A 16,053-nucleotide genomic window follows, 5' to 3' on the forward strand; every position below is an offset into this window, starting at 1 on the left:
CTAAAGTAATAAGAAAATTTTGTTCTTGGAAGGTGTATCTTGGAACAAAATAGAACTCCCCTACCTATCTCACTAAGTCATTAACTTTAACACTTTGGAAGACAGTCAAGCTCAATGAAGTAGGAAAAAAGGCTTCTGAAGAGCAAAAATAGATTTTTTTAAAAAGGTGTATTTAACTACTCAAAACATTCACTCCATTTGGATCCTACTTACTTCTTTTATAGGATTCCAAACAGGTGGGCTATTTAATTTCAATGTCTATGGGAGAACTGAAGTGCCATCTGGGACAGTAGGGAGGCACCTCGGAGCAATCAAGGGACAAGAAACTACAGAAAGGACAAAAACTCACAAGCAGACAAAGCTGAGGCCACTGGACAAGACAGCAGTCCAAAAGAGAAAAGCCTTGAGACAGGGCGCCTGCGTGGTTCAGTCAGTTAAGGATCTGCCCTTGACTAGGGTCTTGATCCCTGGGTCCTGGGAAGGAGCCCCATGTTGGGGCTCTTTTTTAAAATCTTTTTTAAAAGATAGCTTGAGGTTATCATCTCCAAAAAATACAAAAAAATACTATTCATCATGACTATCTTCAGTGACCAAAAAAGTAAAGTCCTCACAGTGTTTTCAGTATAAGAAGACAGACTTGTGCAATGCATTCTGAAAAAATTTTTCAAACAAAAGTCATGAAATTTTTTTTTTAATAAGAAACAATGTTATTGGGGTGCCTGCCTGGCTCAGTCCGTGGAGCGTGCAACTCCTGATCCCGGGCTGAGTTTAAGCCCCACACTGGGTGTAGAGATTACTTAAAAATTTAAAATCTTAGGGGCATCTGGGTGGCTCAGTCAGTTAAGCATCTGCCTTCAGCTCAGGTCATGATCCCACCATTCTGGGATCAAGCCCTGCACTGGGCTCCTGGCTCAGCAGGGAATCTACTTCTGCCTCTCCCTCTCCCTCTGTGTGCTTATGCGCTCTCTCTCTCAAATAAATACATAAATCTAAAAAAAAAATTTAAATCTTTAAAAAAATGTAATGACTTGTAACAACAATTTTTTTAAAAAGAATGTTATTAATTGATATAAATTCTCAGTTAATCAGAAAACTCAGCTATGGACAAAATCTCATTACATAAGGAATCAACAATGGTTTTCAGGACACTAGAATTTGTCATATTCAAGAATATTCGAGTCAGATGTGGACTTCTAAATAAATCTAAAAAAAATCTCAAGGGATTATAGTGAATATCAAATCTGACTGAGTTACATACAACTTTCATGTTAGCTTCCTTCATAACTGTGACCAACAGCCTATTCGGAAAACTGATTAAAATCCTTCAAACTTACAAGGCATCTCTTTCTCAAACACACACACACACACACACACACACACACACACTCATGCACATGTATATACAACAAAATGTCATAAATTTCCTTCACAGGGTACTTCTAAATGTTGACTCAATAGAATAAATGAAAAATTAGTTGACTATCCCAATAATTAAAACTGATATAAGCATGAAGAACACAAATTAAAATATGGACAAAAAATGAAATTACACCAAAAAATTGTTAACATTCTTGAAAAAAATTTCAAACTTTTAATGAGTATGGAAGGAATAATCAAATGAATGCAAACAAAAACAATGAAAAAATATATCCACACAAAGACTTGTACCTAGTCATGACAGCCCAAAATTGGAAGTGGCAGGTGAATGGATAAGCAAAGTGCAGTATATCCATAAAACGAGAAAGAATAAAACGGGAGAGAAAGGAATGAACTACTGTTATACACAATAACACAGGTGAATCTCAAAACGTCATGCTGAGTGAGAGAAACTAAACAGAGCACATACTGTGAGTTCACTGACATGAAAAGACCTATAAAGACCATTTTAATTCAAGAGAGCAGACTAATGGTTAGTGGAGCTGGGGTGAAGCTAGGGACTGCCTGGGAGGAGGCACAGAGAATTAAAACTGGGGCGAAGATTTTCATCTGGCTGTGGTGGTTACAGGTAGAAGCATTTGTCAAAACCATCGAACTGTGCCTTTAGAATGTAAGCATTTTAGTGTGTATATATACATGTGTATATACATATATATGGTAAAAAAATAGTTATTCATTACCATTCAAATTCACAAAATATGAAAACATTTAAATATGCACTATTCTTCTTTATCTATCTAATCTATTATTTATCTAATAAGCACCTATCTCTCTATCATTTGTCTAACAAACACCAGTATAGCACTTACTATGTACCAAGCACTGTTTAAGCCATTATTTTAAGATTTTATTCATTTACTTGAGAGAGGGAGAGAGAGAGCACACAAGCAGGAGTTAAAGGCAGAGGGAAGAGGAGAAGCAGACCCCCCGCTGAGCAGAGAACCCCATGCAGGGCTTGATCCCAAGACCCTAGGATCATGACCTGAGCCAAAGGCAGCCGCTCAATTGACTGAGCAACTCAGGCACCCCTGTTTAAATGCTTTAAACTCACTTTAGCAACTCCTATAATAATTATATAAGGTAGGTATTGTTGTTTGCACTTTTGCAAAAGGAAACTGAGCCTTGGTAAGCTGCTCAAGTTCACTGAACATGGTAAAGTCGGGACATAACCCCAGGCTGCATGTTTTTAACCACTACACTATGCTGCTTTTGATGTGGTAAGGTGGCTGGTCATGACTGCATGCTGCTAGTGGGAGTATAAATTACTATCTTTTTGTAAAGCAATTTGGCAATGTTCATCAAAGGCCTTAAAAATGTTTATTATCCCTTGATCTAGCAATTCTTTAGTGCAGATTATCCTAAGCAGAAATAATTCAAAATGTCTACATGCCAAAAATGTCTTCTGGACCTGTTGCTAAATCCAACGGATACCAAAGTCTGGAATTTTCTGCAATTCGAGACATTAATTGGTGAGGCAGGGGTGGTTATTCCACTACTACAGCGTCTCAAATGAGAAAATAGTTAAACTGAGACCAGACGGTTTAGAGAAGTGGCCAAATGACTGTGTATTTGTGTAGAAATGTGCTCCAGCAGACGGAAAAGCCTGTGTGTTTGACAGCCTGAAGACAGAGAAGAGAGGGCAGGTGAGCATGCCAGGAGAGTGGGCCTGGACCTCGTCAGAGGAAGGGGGGCCCGAGGAGGTAAGGTCTTGTAGATGTTTGGATGTTGTTCTAAGTAGAGGAGCAACACGACCTTAAATTCTACAATTCTTCCATATATCAATGTCATCTGCTTGCTGAGTCCATTAGTGCCCCGTTCAGCTCCCACCTATTCCCTGCTTCAGTGGCTCTCCCATCACCAATCCCCACAGATCAGTAGGTGGTTCCGAACCCACTTTATAGCGTAAGAAGTGTACAACTGCCCATGTCCCTGACTTTCCTCTACAGCCGTAAGCTGCAGTCTACTAAAGCAAGGGGCTGAAGCACACAATGGTTAACTCATATTTGTTGAATGAGATGGGAAAAAAACCTAGAAACGACTTATATACCTGTCTATGAGAAAGGTTAATTCTGACGAATGGGATGGATGTAACTTATAAGGCCATCACAAATTATGTTTACAATTGGGAAAGATAAAAGTTTGATCTCAGCTATAAAAAGGTGGAACAAATTGAAGACATATTGAAAATGGAAGATAGTGGTTCTCCTTGGGAGATGGCATACTGGGTAGTTTTTATTCTAGAATATATTAATCTATTTCCGAGCTTTTTACTATTTGTATGTTACCTCAATAATTATACTTTAAGTTTAAAAAAAGAATCAGAAAAAAATCCTCCCTTCCACAAACATATTAAGTTTAATGTATAAAGAAAGAATAATTGGGAAAATCCAGTTTTAACTGGCAAAATCTTAAAAAAACAATGTATTTATAAAAAATATTTACTATTGGGGCACTTGGGTGGCTCAGTCATTAAGCGAGTGCCTTTGGTTCAGGTCATGATCCCAGGGTTCTAGGATTGAGCCCCACATCCGGCTCCCTGCTCAGTGAGATGCCTGCTTCTCCCTTTCCCGCTCCCCATGCTTGTGTTCCTTCTCTCCCTGTGTCGCTATCTGCCAAATAAATAAATAAAATTTTAAAAAGAAAAAAAAAATATTTACTGTCTTAGGGACACCCGGATGGCTCAGTCGTTTAAGCGTCTGCCTTCAGCCCGCATCGGGCTCCCTCAGTGGGAAGCCTGCTTCTCCCGATGTCTGTTCTGCCTGCTGCTCTCCCTACTTAGGCTCTCTCTCTCTCTCTCTCTGACAAAAAAATAAATAAATTCTTTAGAAAATATATTTACTATATTAAATAAACAGCATAATACAATTCACACACCCAAATATATGCCTGGTCCATATCAACAGACAATCCTATTCAAACATTTCATTCCTTCAGTCAGCTTGACTTTTATAATACATCCTTGGATTGTGATGTTATTCTCCAAAACACCAATTTATACCATTTACTACTTTTTATTTTAAAGATTTTATTTATTTTTTTGACAGACAGATCACAAGTAGGCAGAGAGGCAGGCAGAGAGGAGGAAGCAAGCTCCCCACAGAGCAGAGCCCGATGCAGGGCTGGATCCCAGGACCCTGGGATCATGACCCAAGCTGAAGGCAGAGGCTTTAACCCACTGAGCCACCCAGGTGCCCCTACCATTTACTACTCTTGATATTAAAGTAGACTATCTGAAAACTATTACTGTCATTCCAAATTTCTTTTCTCTTTCTTTTTGCCTGGTAGACCATAAACCTTTTGAGACCTTTATTGGCAAGTTTCTTGTTAGCAACAAATGCCTGAATTCTTTTTCATCTAAACAACTTTATTAAAGGGGCACTTGGGTGGCTCCAGTGAGTTAAGTATCTGACCCTGATTTCTACTCAGGTCATGGTCTCAGGGACTTAAGATCAAGCCCCGTATCGGGCCCCATGGAGCCTGCTTGGGATTCCCTCTCCCTCTCCCTCTGCCTTTCCCCTCCACCCACTGTCACGTTCTCTCAAAAAAAAAAAAAAAAAAAAAAGTAAAAATAAAAATAAACTTTATTAAAAAGAAAAAGGAACTGAATACATTCACATGTATTACATACACTCTCTATGTAATACAGAAAACACCCAGTTTCCAATTATCACTCATTTGATGTATTTTGTGTGTCATGCTTTCGTGATGTTACCTTTTGTTCTTTTTCATGGACTTAAGCTGTGCTATTTTCCCCCCCCCCTTAAAATGAGATAGCAGTTCAAAGTGTTTCTGGCCTGCTAATAGTTACCTTTAAACTTTAAATAACATAGTTATATGCTTGGCATGGTGGTTCAAGGCATTACTGCTGGTATCAAGCTACCTGGACTTGTATGTCACTCACTGTGGATATATTTTAAAAATAAGCTCTACACCAGATGTGGGTCTGGAACTCACAACCCTGAGATCAAGAGTCACGTGCTCCACCGACAGAATGAACCAGATGACCCAAAATTGTTTTTTTTTTAAAGGAAGCTTTATGTCCAACATTGGACTGGGATATTGACTGTCACACCTCCTTTCACCTCACTTTTCTATTAGCAAAATTATATAATCTCTCTTTTATACGTTTGTTCTAAGGATTAAATGAATTCATACAAGTAAACATCAGGCATAGTGCCAGTCATTTGGTACTAGTTAATAATAATAAGTTTTATTAGTGTTGTAGAGCTTTAGTCTCCTGAGAATTTTTTTCCACTTAGCCAAGCATCTTGTATTCATGTTGAATAATGAGATGCCGGAATAGATGTGTCCAGATCAGCTTTCTATGTGCATATGAATCATTTTTTTTTTTAGAGCAGTTTTAGGTTCATAGCAAAACTGAGCAGAAAGTCCAGAATTCCCCTACACCCCTGCTCCCACACATGCAGAGCTGCCCCCTCTATCAGCATCCCTCACCGGAGTGGGACATTGGTTTAAACCGATGAGCCTACACTGACATGTCATTATCACTGTTGGTCCATAGTTTATATGAGGGTGCATTCTTGGTGTTGTATGTTCTATGGGTGTTGACAAATGTGTAATGCCATGTGTCCACTATTACAGTGCCATACACAATACATTCACTAAGAATTCTCTGTGCTCTGCCCTCTCACTTCTGGCAACCACTGGGCTTTTAGTGTCTGCACAGTCTTGCCTTTTCCAGGATGCCATATACTCAGAATGATACAGTAGGTAGCCTTTTCATATCAGCTTCTTGAACTCAGTAATATACATTTAAAGTTCTTCCATGTCTTTTCAGGGCTTGTTGCCCTTTTTTTTTTTTTTTAAAGCACTGAATAGTACTCCATTCTCTGAATGGGCCAGTTTATTTATCCATTTACCTACCAAAGGACGTCTTGGGTGTTCCAGGTTTTGGCAATTACAAATAAAGCTGCTACACACATTCATGTGAGGGTAGACCTAAGTTCCCAGCTCATTTGGGTAAATACCAAGCAGTGTGATTGCTGAATCATACAGTAAGGATATGTTCAGTTTTCTAAAAACTGCCAGTCTTCCAATGTGGCTATACCATTGTACATTCCCACCAGGAATGAGAGTTCCTGTTGTTCCACATTCTCGCCAGCATTCAGTATCGCTAGTGTTCTGTGTTACTTTGCCATTCTAACAGGTATGTCATAGTATCTCGTGTTGCTGTTTTGTATGTTTCTTTAATTTTAGTAAAATACACATGACATAAAATTAATCATCTGAACCATTTTTAAGTGTACAACTCAGTACATTCACACTGACGTGCAACCCTCCTCATATGGCAAATTCTATACCCATTCTGTTAGTTTTCTGGGACTGCCGTAACAAAAGACCACAGACTGGGTGGCTTAAACAACAGAAATTTATTTTCTTACAGTTGTGGAGGCTAGAAGTCCAAGATCAAGGTGTTGGCAAGTGTGGTTTCTTGAGAGGCCTCTCCCCTTGGCTGGCAGATGGTCACCCTTTCGTTGTGTCCTCACATGGGTTTTTCTCTGGGGGGATGTATCCTCGCATCTGTGTGTCTAAATTTCCCTTCTTCTAGGGAAACCAGTCTGATTGGATTAGTGCCTATCCCAATGACTTCATTTTAACTACTTTAAAGGCCCTATCTCCAAATACAGTCATGTTCTGAAGTACGGAGGTTTAAGGCTTCAACATATGGATTTTGAGAGGACACAGTGCAGCCCTAACATGTTGAACTATGAAACAAGTTCCCATTCTCCCCTTCCCCCTAGTCCCAGGCAATCACTCTTCTACCTTGTCTCTATGAATGTGACTACTCTAGTTACTTCATGTAAGTGGAATCATATAGTATTTACCTTTTTGTAACTAGCATGTCTTCAAGGTTCATCTATGTTGTAGCATATTTGAGAATTTCCTTCCTTTTTAAGGCTGCATAATCTTCCATTGTAGGTACAGATCACATTTTGTTTACTTATTCATCTGTTGATAGACACTTGTATTGCTTCTATCTTTTGGCTCTTGTGAATAATGCTATGAATATGGGGTATACAATTATCTGTTTAAGACCTTGTTTCTAAATCTTTGGGGTATACACTCAAAAGTGAAATTGTCCCGAGAATTTTTAAGCCCTAAATTGTCCTGAGAATTTTTATGCCCTAAAGTTCTGCCTGTCCTACTCATATATTTTTTCTTAGGCTACAAAATCTTTGCTTTATGTCACAAAGGCCTTAGGTTAATTATTTCTTCCAAGGCATGTATTAACTAGCTAATCATAAATCGGTACAAGTCAGGGACCTGTGAGATAAGGAACATCATAAATACTTTATCATTTTAACCTAGGTATCATGCAGGCAATTTGTAACATAAACAAATATAATACAATCTTAATCATGCTTTAAAATTCAGAGTGGCATCAAAATGACAAATAAAATATAGAAACTCAGTTAGAAATTATATTTAATAGGAATTTCCAAAACAATATATAGATAGTCATGACTATCTTAACAGTTCCTTAAATTCTTACTTCTGGAAAAGTAGAACCCTAATTTAATTTGTGAAATAATGTGGAATTTGCCCTCAATACCCTCATTTTTAAAGGAGGAGTTCAGATCACCTGGGTGGCTCACTAGGTTGGACTTCTGACTCTTTGATTTCAGCTCAGGTCATGATCACAGGGTCGTGAGACTGAGCCCCAAATTGGGTTCTATGCTTAGCATGGAGTCTGCTTGGGATTCTCTCTCTCCCTCTGCCCCTTCCTCTGCTGCGTGCATGTGTGTGCTCTTTTTCTCTCTCTCAAATAAATAAATAAAATCTTAAAAAAAAAAAAAGAAGAGCTCAATACCTCTCTCTTCTGCCATGGGTAGAGGAATAAAAATAATCATGTGTTTTTTTTTTTTTTTTTTTTTTTTTTTTAAATATTTTATTTATTCATTTGACAGAGAGAGAGATAACAAGCAGGCAGGGAGGCAGGCAGAGAGAGAGGAGGAAGCAGGCCCTCCGCGGAGCAGAGAGCCCGATGCGGGGCTCAATCCCAGGACCCTGGGATCATGACCTGAGCCGAAGGCAGAGGCTTTAACCCACTGAGCCACCCAGGCGCCCCATCATGTGTTTTTCTTTAGAAGAAACATTCCACGTTCTTATACAGATGAAAAACTTAAAATGAGAAGTTTTGGTTTTTCTAAGGAATACTAAAAGGCAGTAAAGCATACACAGTAAAAATGGTCTACTTTCAAATCACTCTACTATGTGACACTGGGCAAGTTACTGAATGTATCAATTTTCTCATCTGTGAAATAGGGATGTTAGGGCCAAATTTCCACGTTGTTAAGATGATAAAATTAGTTAACATATGTGAAAAGTCTGGAACAAACTCTCAATAAATGCTAGTTATTAGCAGCATAAATTGAGAGGAGTGAGGGATAATGTGTCATCTCACTGGAATAAAAAGATGTAACTACTGCATCCCATTTTTGTAAATAAAACCCTATAGTGTGGGAATTGGAGGGAGAGATTATGTAAGTTTCAAAAACCACTTTCAAGGTGTTTCTAATCCCTCCTAATTGTTAAAGTATACTCAAACAGCTTTATTAGAATTTATTTGATTTATTAAGCAATTTTCTCAGGTATATTATGAAGAAAAAATGCATCACTAAGACACAGTGTTATGTTCTTATTTTTCAGTAGTAGATGTCATGGTTCACAGTAAAAAACACCATAGAAAGAGTTCACTGTAAGATTTTTATATAAATAAGATTTTATACATCTATGTAAATAAATGAAAATTATATGTAAATAAATATGCATTTTTTTCATATGTATGTGAAACAGAATGACACAGTGCTCTTTAGGAGTAAAAAATTATTAATATAAAGAGACATAATGTTACTGCAGAAATCTCTGAAACTTTTAGGAAAGTTCCAGGATGAATGAAACAGTGCTGTTATGATAAATTAAACTCCACTTCCTACTCACTTTCTCTGTGACTTCTGGAGAACACTTATATGGCTGTAGATGAAACAGGAGGAAGACAAAGAATTTAAAGGCAAGTAAGGCGAAGTTCCATCATGTTTCCTGGTGAGCTGAGAAAGAAGCTCTTAAAGTTAAACCCCGAGTTCAGCTGTATCTGGAAAACCCAAAACTTCCCTGATTCCCTTTACTGAAACCACAATACATTTACATGGTAAGTTCAGGATACAACTCATTATCTAGATTTTGAACAGCAGTTTGCAAGCCATGTTTTGTAACCTCTCTGGCTTTTGTTGATGACTTCACGACTTCGTATGAAATTCTTTAAACTGAATCCATTTTAGTTCCTGACAATCTAAATACTTTATATATTCTATAAAGCACTTTCGGGAGGAAGAAAGGAAGGAAGAGAGGGAGGAAAAGGCTGTAAAAAGAAAAAGGATTTTCTAGAGTTGGGGGGAAATTCCAGAAATAAAAAAGAAGACAGTGGAAACTACTTGCCAACATGCAAAATGCACACATCATGCCTCATTTGAATTCAGATAATTCAACTCAGTAATCACTTAATGAACACCTACTGTGCTAGGGTAAGGGCACTGAAAGTCAAACAGCAGTCCCTGGGCTACACTCAGAGGAGGGCCTATAGTAGAAACCTTCAAGTGGGGAGGGTCTTCCTCTCTACCTTCAGGGAGTACTACAGAATGCTCTCCAGCTCAGATGCTGTTTCCCTTGCTCTAGGCACAACCTTAACGATCTTGGTCACACTCTCAAAGCTGAGTAAAGTGGTCCCACTGGCACTCTGGTGGGTGCTGGGACCAATCAACAGTGTAAAATCTGATTTCCGGGAAATGCCTCAGAGGGGTCTGCAGCAATTAACGACTCCTCAGTTATTTTTATTTGGGGGTGCCTGGGTGGCTCAGTCAGTTAAGCATTTGCCTTCCACTCAGGTTGTGATCTCAGGGTCCCAAGATCAAGCCCCTCAAGGGGCTTCCTGCTGGGCGGGAAGCCTGCTTCTCCCTCTGTCACTCCCCCTGCTTGTGTTCCCTCTCTTGCTGTCTCTCTCTGTCAAATAAGTAGATAAAATCTTTAAAAAAATTTTTGTTTTTAAAGCTTTGGTTCTTAAACTTGGTGCACTGGTTGAATTTTAATTCAAGTAATCACATTCTCCTGTTCCTCAGCATTGTGGAATCCTTCCAAATCCTGCCTGGAATGGATAAGTCATTTTGTTTAACTGAACAGTTTTGATGCATGTTGTTGTTTGAAAAACTGTAGTAAAAGACGAAGCACACGTTCTCATAAAACAGTTTACTAAGCGCTTCTTGAGTCAAAGTTCCTTGAATCAAAGTTCTGAAACACCCTCTTTCTGTGTGATGGCAAATCTCCCTTTTATAAATCTCTATCAGACAGCGTATTAAATCAAAAATCAAGTATCACCCTCCCACCCGTCATGATGATGAAAAGAATTGTGCAGGGGAGCGGGGTTTTATTACTATTATTATTTCACCGGGGAATGAGTGCGGAAAGTTCACTTTTTTTTCCCTTTCATCCGGAAGCGGTGGCAACATCGGGTGTTTTTTTTTGTTTCGAACAAGGGGAACACGTTCTCAACTAGAATAGCCTATTAAAACCATCATTCCTAACGGCAAAATCGATCCCAGGTGTCTCCAGGCAAGGTGCCCGGGGACCTCCTGCGCCACTGCCACAGGTGGACGCGAAGCAGCAAGGACCCTCGGTCGCCCTCGGGCTCCTGCGCCAGAAGCCACGCGGGCGCGCTCCAAGTCCTAGGCTCTTTGTCGAGAGCCCAGCGCGGCGCCGGGCCCTATTGGTTATGCGGCCGATCGGGGCCATCCTGGTCCCTCGTCCCTCCCCCATCCCGAAGTCCTGGGCCTGGGCACCGGCCACATGGCCCTAGCTCTGGGGTCGCCCGGTCCCCGCGAGGCGCGTCCACACCACGCCGCCCGACCCACGCTTCAAGGGGGTGGGCTTCTTCGGGGGCCTCGGGCAACGAAGTCCGCCCCCATCCCCGCCTCCCGCGCTCACCGCTTTGAGATCCAGGACGCCGTCCTTGGCCTCCTGCAGCAGCGACACGAACTTGGTGGTGAGCAGCCCCAGGCTCTTCTCGTGCCGGCTGCTACCGCCCCCGCCGCCCCCGAGCTGAGGCAGCGGTGGCTGCTGCGGAGGCTGAGCCTGGGAAGGCTGCGACGGCGGCCGCTGGCCCTGGCCCTGCCCCTGCGGCGCCTGCTGGCCCGAGCTCGCGGGCTCCGCTGCCGCCATCGCGTCCCCACGCCGCGGTGGTGAGGCCCCCGCGCCCAGCGGCTCTTCTGCCCCCGCCCGCGGCCACCTGCCGGGCCGGCTCTCCTGCGGCCGCTCCAGCCGCCGCCGGCCGAGAGCAGAGCCGAGGGGCGCGGGCTCCTGCAACAACAGGTGCGCGCGCGGCGCCCACTGGTCTCGGGGCGGCTAGGCGCGCCGGCCTCCGCCCCCTCCCCAAGCCCTGGGAAGCGTGAATGAAGCCCACGGCCGAGGGGAGGGGGAGTGGAAGCTGAGAGAAGGGGCAGCGAGGGGTGGGGACCCGAGTTTAAATGGCAGGAAGTGACGCCGCGGCCCGCCGTTGCCTAGAAACGCATTTTTCCTTGGGAAGGAGGAGCGAGCAGGGAGGAGGGGAAGCGTCGGTGAGTGTGTTTCACACTCGCCTCCCTGCTGCTCGTGAGCTGCCTCGAGCAATGACGACCTCCTGCAGCTGCAACGGGAGAAAGCAAGGACCTCTCTGGGGCAGAAAAACACTATGCCCAGTGGCCATCAGTTTCTGAGCTCCGTTTGTAGAGCCGCAGGAGATCAGATTTGGGTGGCTCACCGTCATCGGGTATTATCTGCTGAGCGCTCTTTTCGAGCTTTAGAATCTTTTGCAAACATTTCAGTGTCTGGGACTAAGTGCAGGGTTTTATTCCATAGATCATCTTTTCAGGTTTGGGATGGTTTTGTCCTAATCAGCAATTATTCCCAAGGCCTTAACTTTGTAGGTAGAGGAACTGAAGTGTAACGGGAGAGGTTGTGAACTGCTAGACTCTGCTAGACCCCAGATCGCCTGCATTTAGAGGTGTCCTTTATGCCTTATTGAAAACAGATTATTCTGTGTTATTTAGACTATTAGGCACTCGTAGGTTTTTGTACTTCAGTGATACCCCAAGCCATTTTTGATAAATGAGATGGCACACAGATCTGAGTTAAAAAAAAAAAAAAAGCCTTTTGTCTTGATTACAAACTTCTGAGAATAGGTTTAAATTTTAAATGAATTGTTTTCACCACACTTGGAATATAGTAGATGCTCAATAAATATTAGGAGAGTGGGAATTCTATATGACAAAATTAAGAAAGCTTCTTGCAAGATTTTACTTAAAGTAACAACAAACTAGCAAAAATATGTGACTAAAATGAAATGTTCAGACAGCAGCATTCACAAGTAAAACTAAACCGTTTTAATAAATTTGTTTCCTATTCATAGAACTTTCTAATAACCAAATAGTCTTCATTTTAATGAAAGAACTCTATAAGCAAAACTTGAAATTAAAAATCTGAAATAAAACATGAAAAATTCAGCTAAAAAAAGTCAAACAATTGATCTGAAAGTGGTTTTTCCTGTGTGATTTGTCGTCAGCAAAATCAGTGACAAGTTTTGCAAATTAATTTTATTAATAAAATTTTATTGATCAATAAAATTAATAAAAAACGATTTTTAATTTGAAGACAGAACATTCTATACATGCTCAGACAGGAATTGATAAAATTATTATTATTAAAAAACCCTTACATTTATGTTGTGCCTTAGTTGGGTAAGGCTGTAATAACAAAAATACCATAGTCTTTCTCACAGTTCTAGAGAGGCCCGAAGTCCAAGTTCAGGGTGCCAGCATGGTCAAGTCCTAGTGAGAGCTCTATTCTTGGCTTACAGACTTTCTTTTCTTGTCCTCACAAGACAGAGACAAATAGAGCTAGTAAGCTCCCAGTGTCTATTATAAGGACACTAATACCATCATAAGGGCCCTACTCTCAAGACTTCTTCTAAACCTAATACCTTCCAAAGGCTCCCTCCTCAAATACCATCACACTTTAACATGAATTTGGGGGCGACACAATTCATTCCATAGCATGTAGTATTACTTTATAAAAGCTATTTTGGTAATTTTGAAAATAGATTTTTTTTATTTCATTTTTTAAAGGTTTTCTTAAACGCAATTATACTGTTAATGATGCTAATAGTTCACTTGAAATTTATTTTGCAGTGTTTTTGTATTTTTCACAATAGATTTTTCACTTGTTTAAAGTAGCTGGGGTTCAACTAGAAAATATTCACAAATTATCCATCATTTCATTTAGTCTTCAAAATCTTATGTCTGTTGTAGAAGCTAAAAACCACTTACACCACTGGTTCCCAAATTTTACTGAGAAAAATCATCTTTGGTATTTGTTAAAAATGCAAACTCTTGGACCCAAACCTCGGAGATGAAATCAGCATTTGATATGAGAATTTGACTTGGAGATCTGCAATTTTCAGTTTCAGGTAATTCTCATACCCATGGTCATTCTTTGAGAAATACTGAACAACAACATGAAAAATAAGGAAATTATCTTTTCCTCTAAAAACAACTAAAGATCAGGGGCTGATAATACAAAAGTCTTCTTAATATTATTGAATCTTGGGGTGCCTGAGTGGCTCAGTCAATTTAGTGTCTGCCTTCGGCTCAGGTCATGATTTCAGGGCCCTGGGATCGAGCCCCACATCAGGGTCCCTGTTCAGCGGGAAGCTTGCTTCTCCCTCTCTCTGCCTGCCTCTCTGCCTACTTGTGATGTCTCTCTCTGTCAAATAAATAAATAAAATCTTAAAAAAAAAAAAAAAAAAAGAAAAGAATTCTAATGCCTGGGCCTCCTGGGTGGCTCAGTCAGTTGAGCATCTGACTCTTGGTTTCAGTTCAGGTTGTGATCTCAGAGTTGTGAGATCAGGGCCATGTTGGGCTCCTTGTGGAGGCTGGAGTTTGCTTGGGATTCTCTTTCCCTCTGCTCCTTTACCACCCCCTCCCCCATCTCTCACTTCTCTCAAATGAATAAATAAATCTTAGAAAAAAAACGCTAATTCTCATCATCATTAGGTTAATGCTTATGATCTGATATGTGGGGTCTGAATTTCAACAATACATATTCAAATATAAGAACAAGAGATCCAAATTTGTTACAGCAAAATATAATTCAACTAGGATACATTGCAATCTTCTATTTCCTTATGCATGAACAGTCCTCTGCTCTTACAGATAAAAAAAGGGGAGGCAAATCAGGTCAAACATTTACTGAAACTGAATGTCATTTAGACCTTCATGAAAAATCAAGTTGCTTAGCAACTCTCTTCATTGGAAACATGATTGATAACACATTTCTTTGAAATTTTAGTAAGATAAAAATACTTATCACTAAACTACCAAAGCTTGTCTAAATAATGAGCCATCACATGAAGGGTTCCCGTTCATAATACATTGCCCTAATTAAGACCCAAACTTCTGCATAGTACCCTCTGGTACAAACCCTTTGGCAACTAAAACCCTGTGTCAAATGAATGTTGAAATTTTTTGGATTTATCATCAAGAGGGGGTGATTCCAAGTCAAGTGTTGTCAAAAGATAATTTTTCACCACTAATAACCCCCACATCATTCAATTCCTTGTGCAGTACCAGGAAACCTATTCCCTAGAATGAAAAATAAAACCATCTAAGCAAACAAATAAGTAAATCCTTCAAGGTAATGACAGAAGGTATCCAAGAATTATCCAACCTTAAAATATGTACTATTTTGTCTTGTTCTACTGTAATTAAACTGTTTTATTTATAAAACACATATTTATATAATTATATGTATGCTTTTATTAAAAATACTTTATTTAGCAAAAATTAAATTCAGACTCATTCGTGGATATCTTCCAACTATGTCATGTTAACCATAAACATTACTAAATCAAATAATATGTGCTTTTAGAATCTCTGAGAAAAAATGCTTTGTAAAATGGGAAAAATGGAAAAGCCAAAGTATTACCTTTGGGATCTTTCATCAGTCAGTAGATTATCCAAGAGTTTGTCTGTCTTTTGTAATGTGTGATGCACATACTACTGGTATTACACAGAATGACTTCAGCTGATTACATGGTCAAGCATCTTTTAATTGTAATACTTGCATGACTAATTTAATGTGAATTGGGAAAATTTTAAAACAAACATAACCAGAACATCAAACTAGTGATTTAACTTATGTTATTTAAATTATGGCTAAAATATGTATTTAATTTTTAAAAGTTAGTTTTAGGAGAACTAATAAGAAACTAATAATTTGGATAGTGTGAAAATGTGCCAGAAATCACGAGATGAAACTCATGATGTTCTAACAGTTTTTAAGTGTATCAATTTCTTTAGTAATCATAACCAGTTAAAGTTTAGTGACCACTTATCTTTTAGCTGACAGGAAGAAAAACATTTTACTCTTCTAGTCTTTTTTTTTTTTTTTTTTGACAGGAAATAGGATTCACTGATAGGCAGTGCCCAGGTTCTCATGACTACAGAGCCCACCATTCATCCAAGGGGCCATGATTAGGGATACATTTGACTCCATGGCCATCTGATGAACTGC

At 39.9% G+C, this 16,053-nt stretch overlaps 1 protein-coding gene across 2 annotated transcripts in view; it reads right to left on the bottom strand.

Annotated features, from left to right (window-relative positions):
• E2F5 (E2F transcription factor 5) overlaps positions 1-11,942 on the bottom strand; it is a 28,681-nt gene extending 16,739 nt beyond the window's left edge. Inside the window, exon 1 of one of the 2 annotated variants that reach the window (XM_032869101.1) lies at positions 11,434-11,942. In XM_032869101.1, the coding sequence (XP_032724992.1) occupies positions 11,434-11,667 (234 nt within the window). In that variant the 5' untranslated portion in view covers positions 11,668-11,942. The remainder of the gene's footprint in view (positions 1-11,433) is intronic. The other variant, XM_032869100.1, reaches the window with a different exon arrangement.
• Between the last annotated feature and the right edge of the window lie 4,111 nt (positions 11,943-16,053).

This window comes from Lontra canadensis, unplaced genomic scaffold, assembly GCF_010015895.1.
Source record: "Lontra canadensis isolate GAN:19392208 unplaced genomic scaffold, GSC_riverotter_1.0 scaffold37, whole genome shotgun sequence".
NCBI lineage: Eukaryota > Metazoa > Chordata > Mammalia > Carnivora > Mustelidae > Lontra > Lontra canadensis.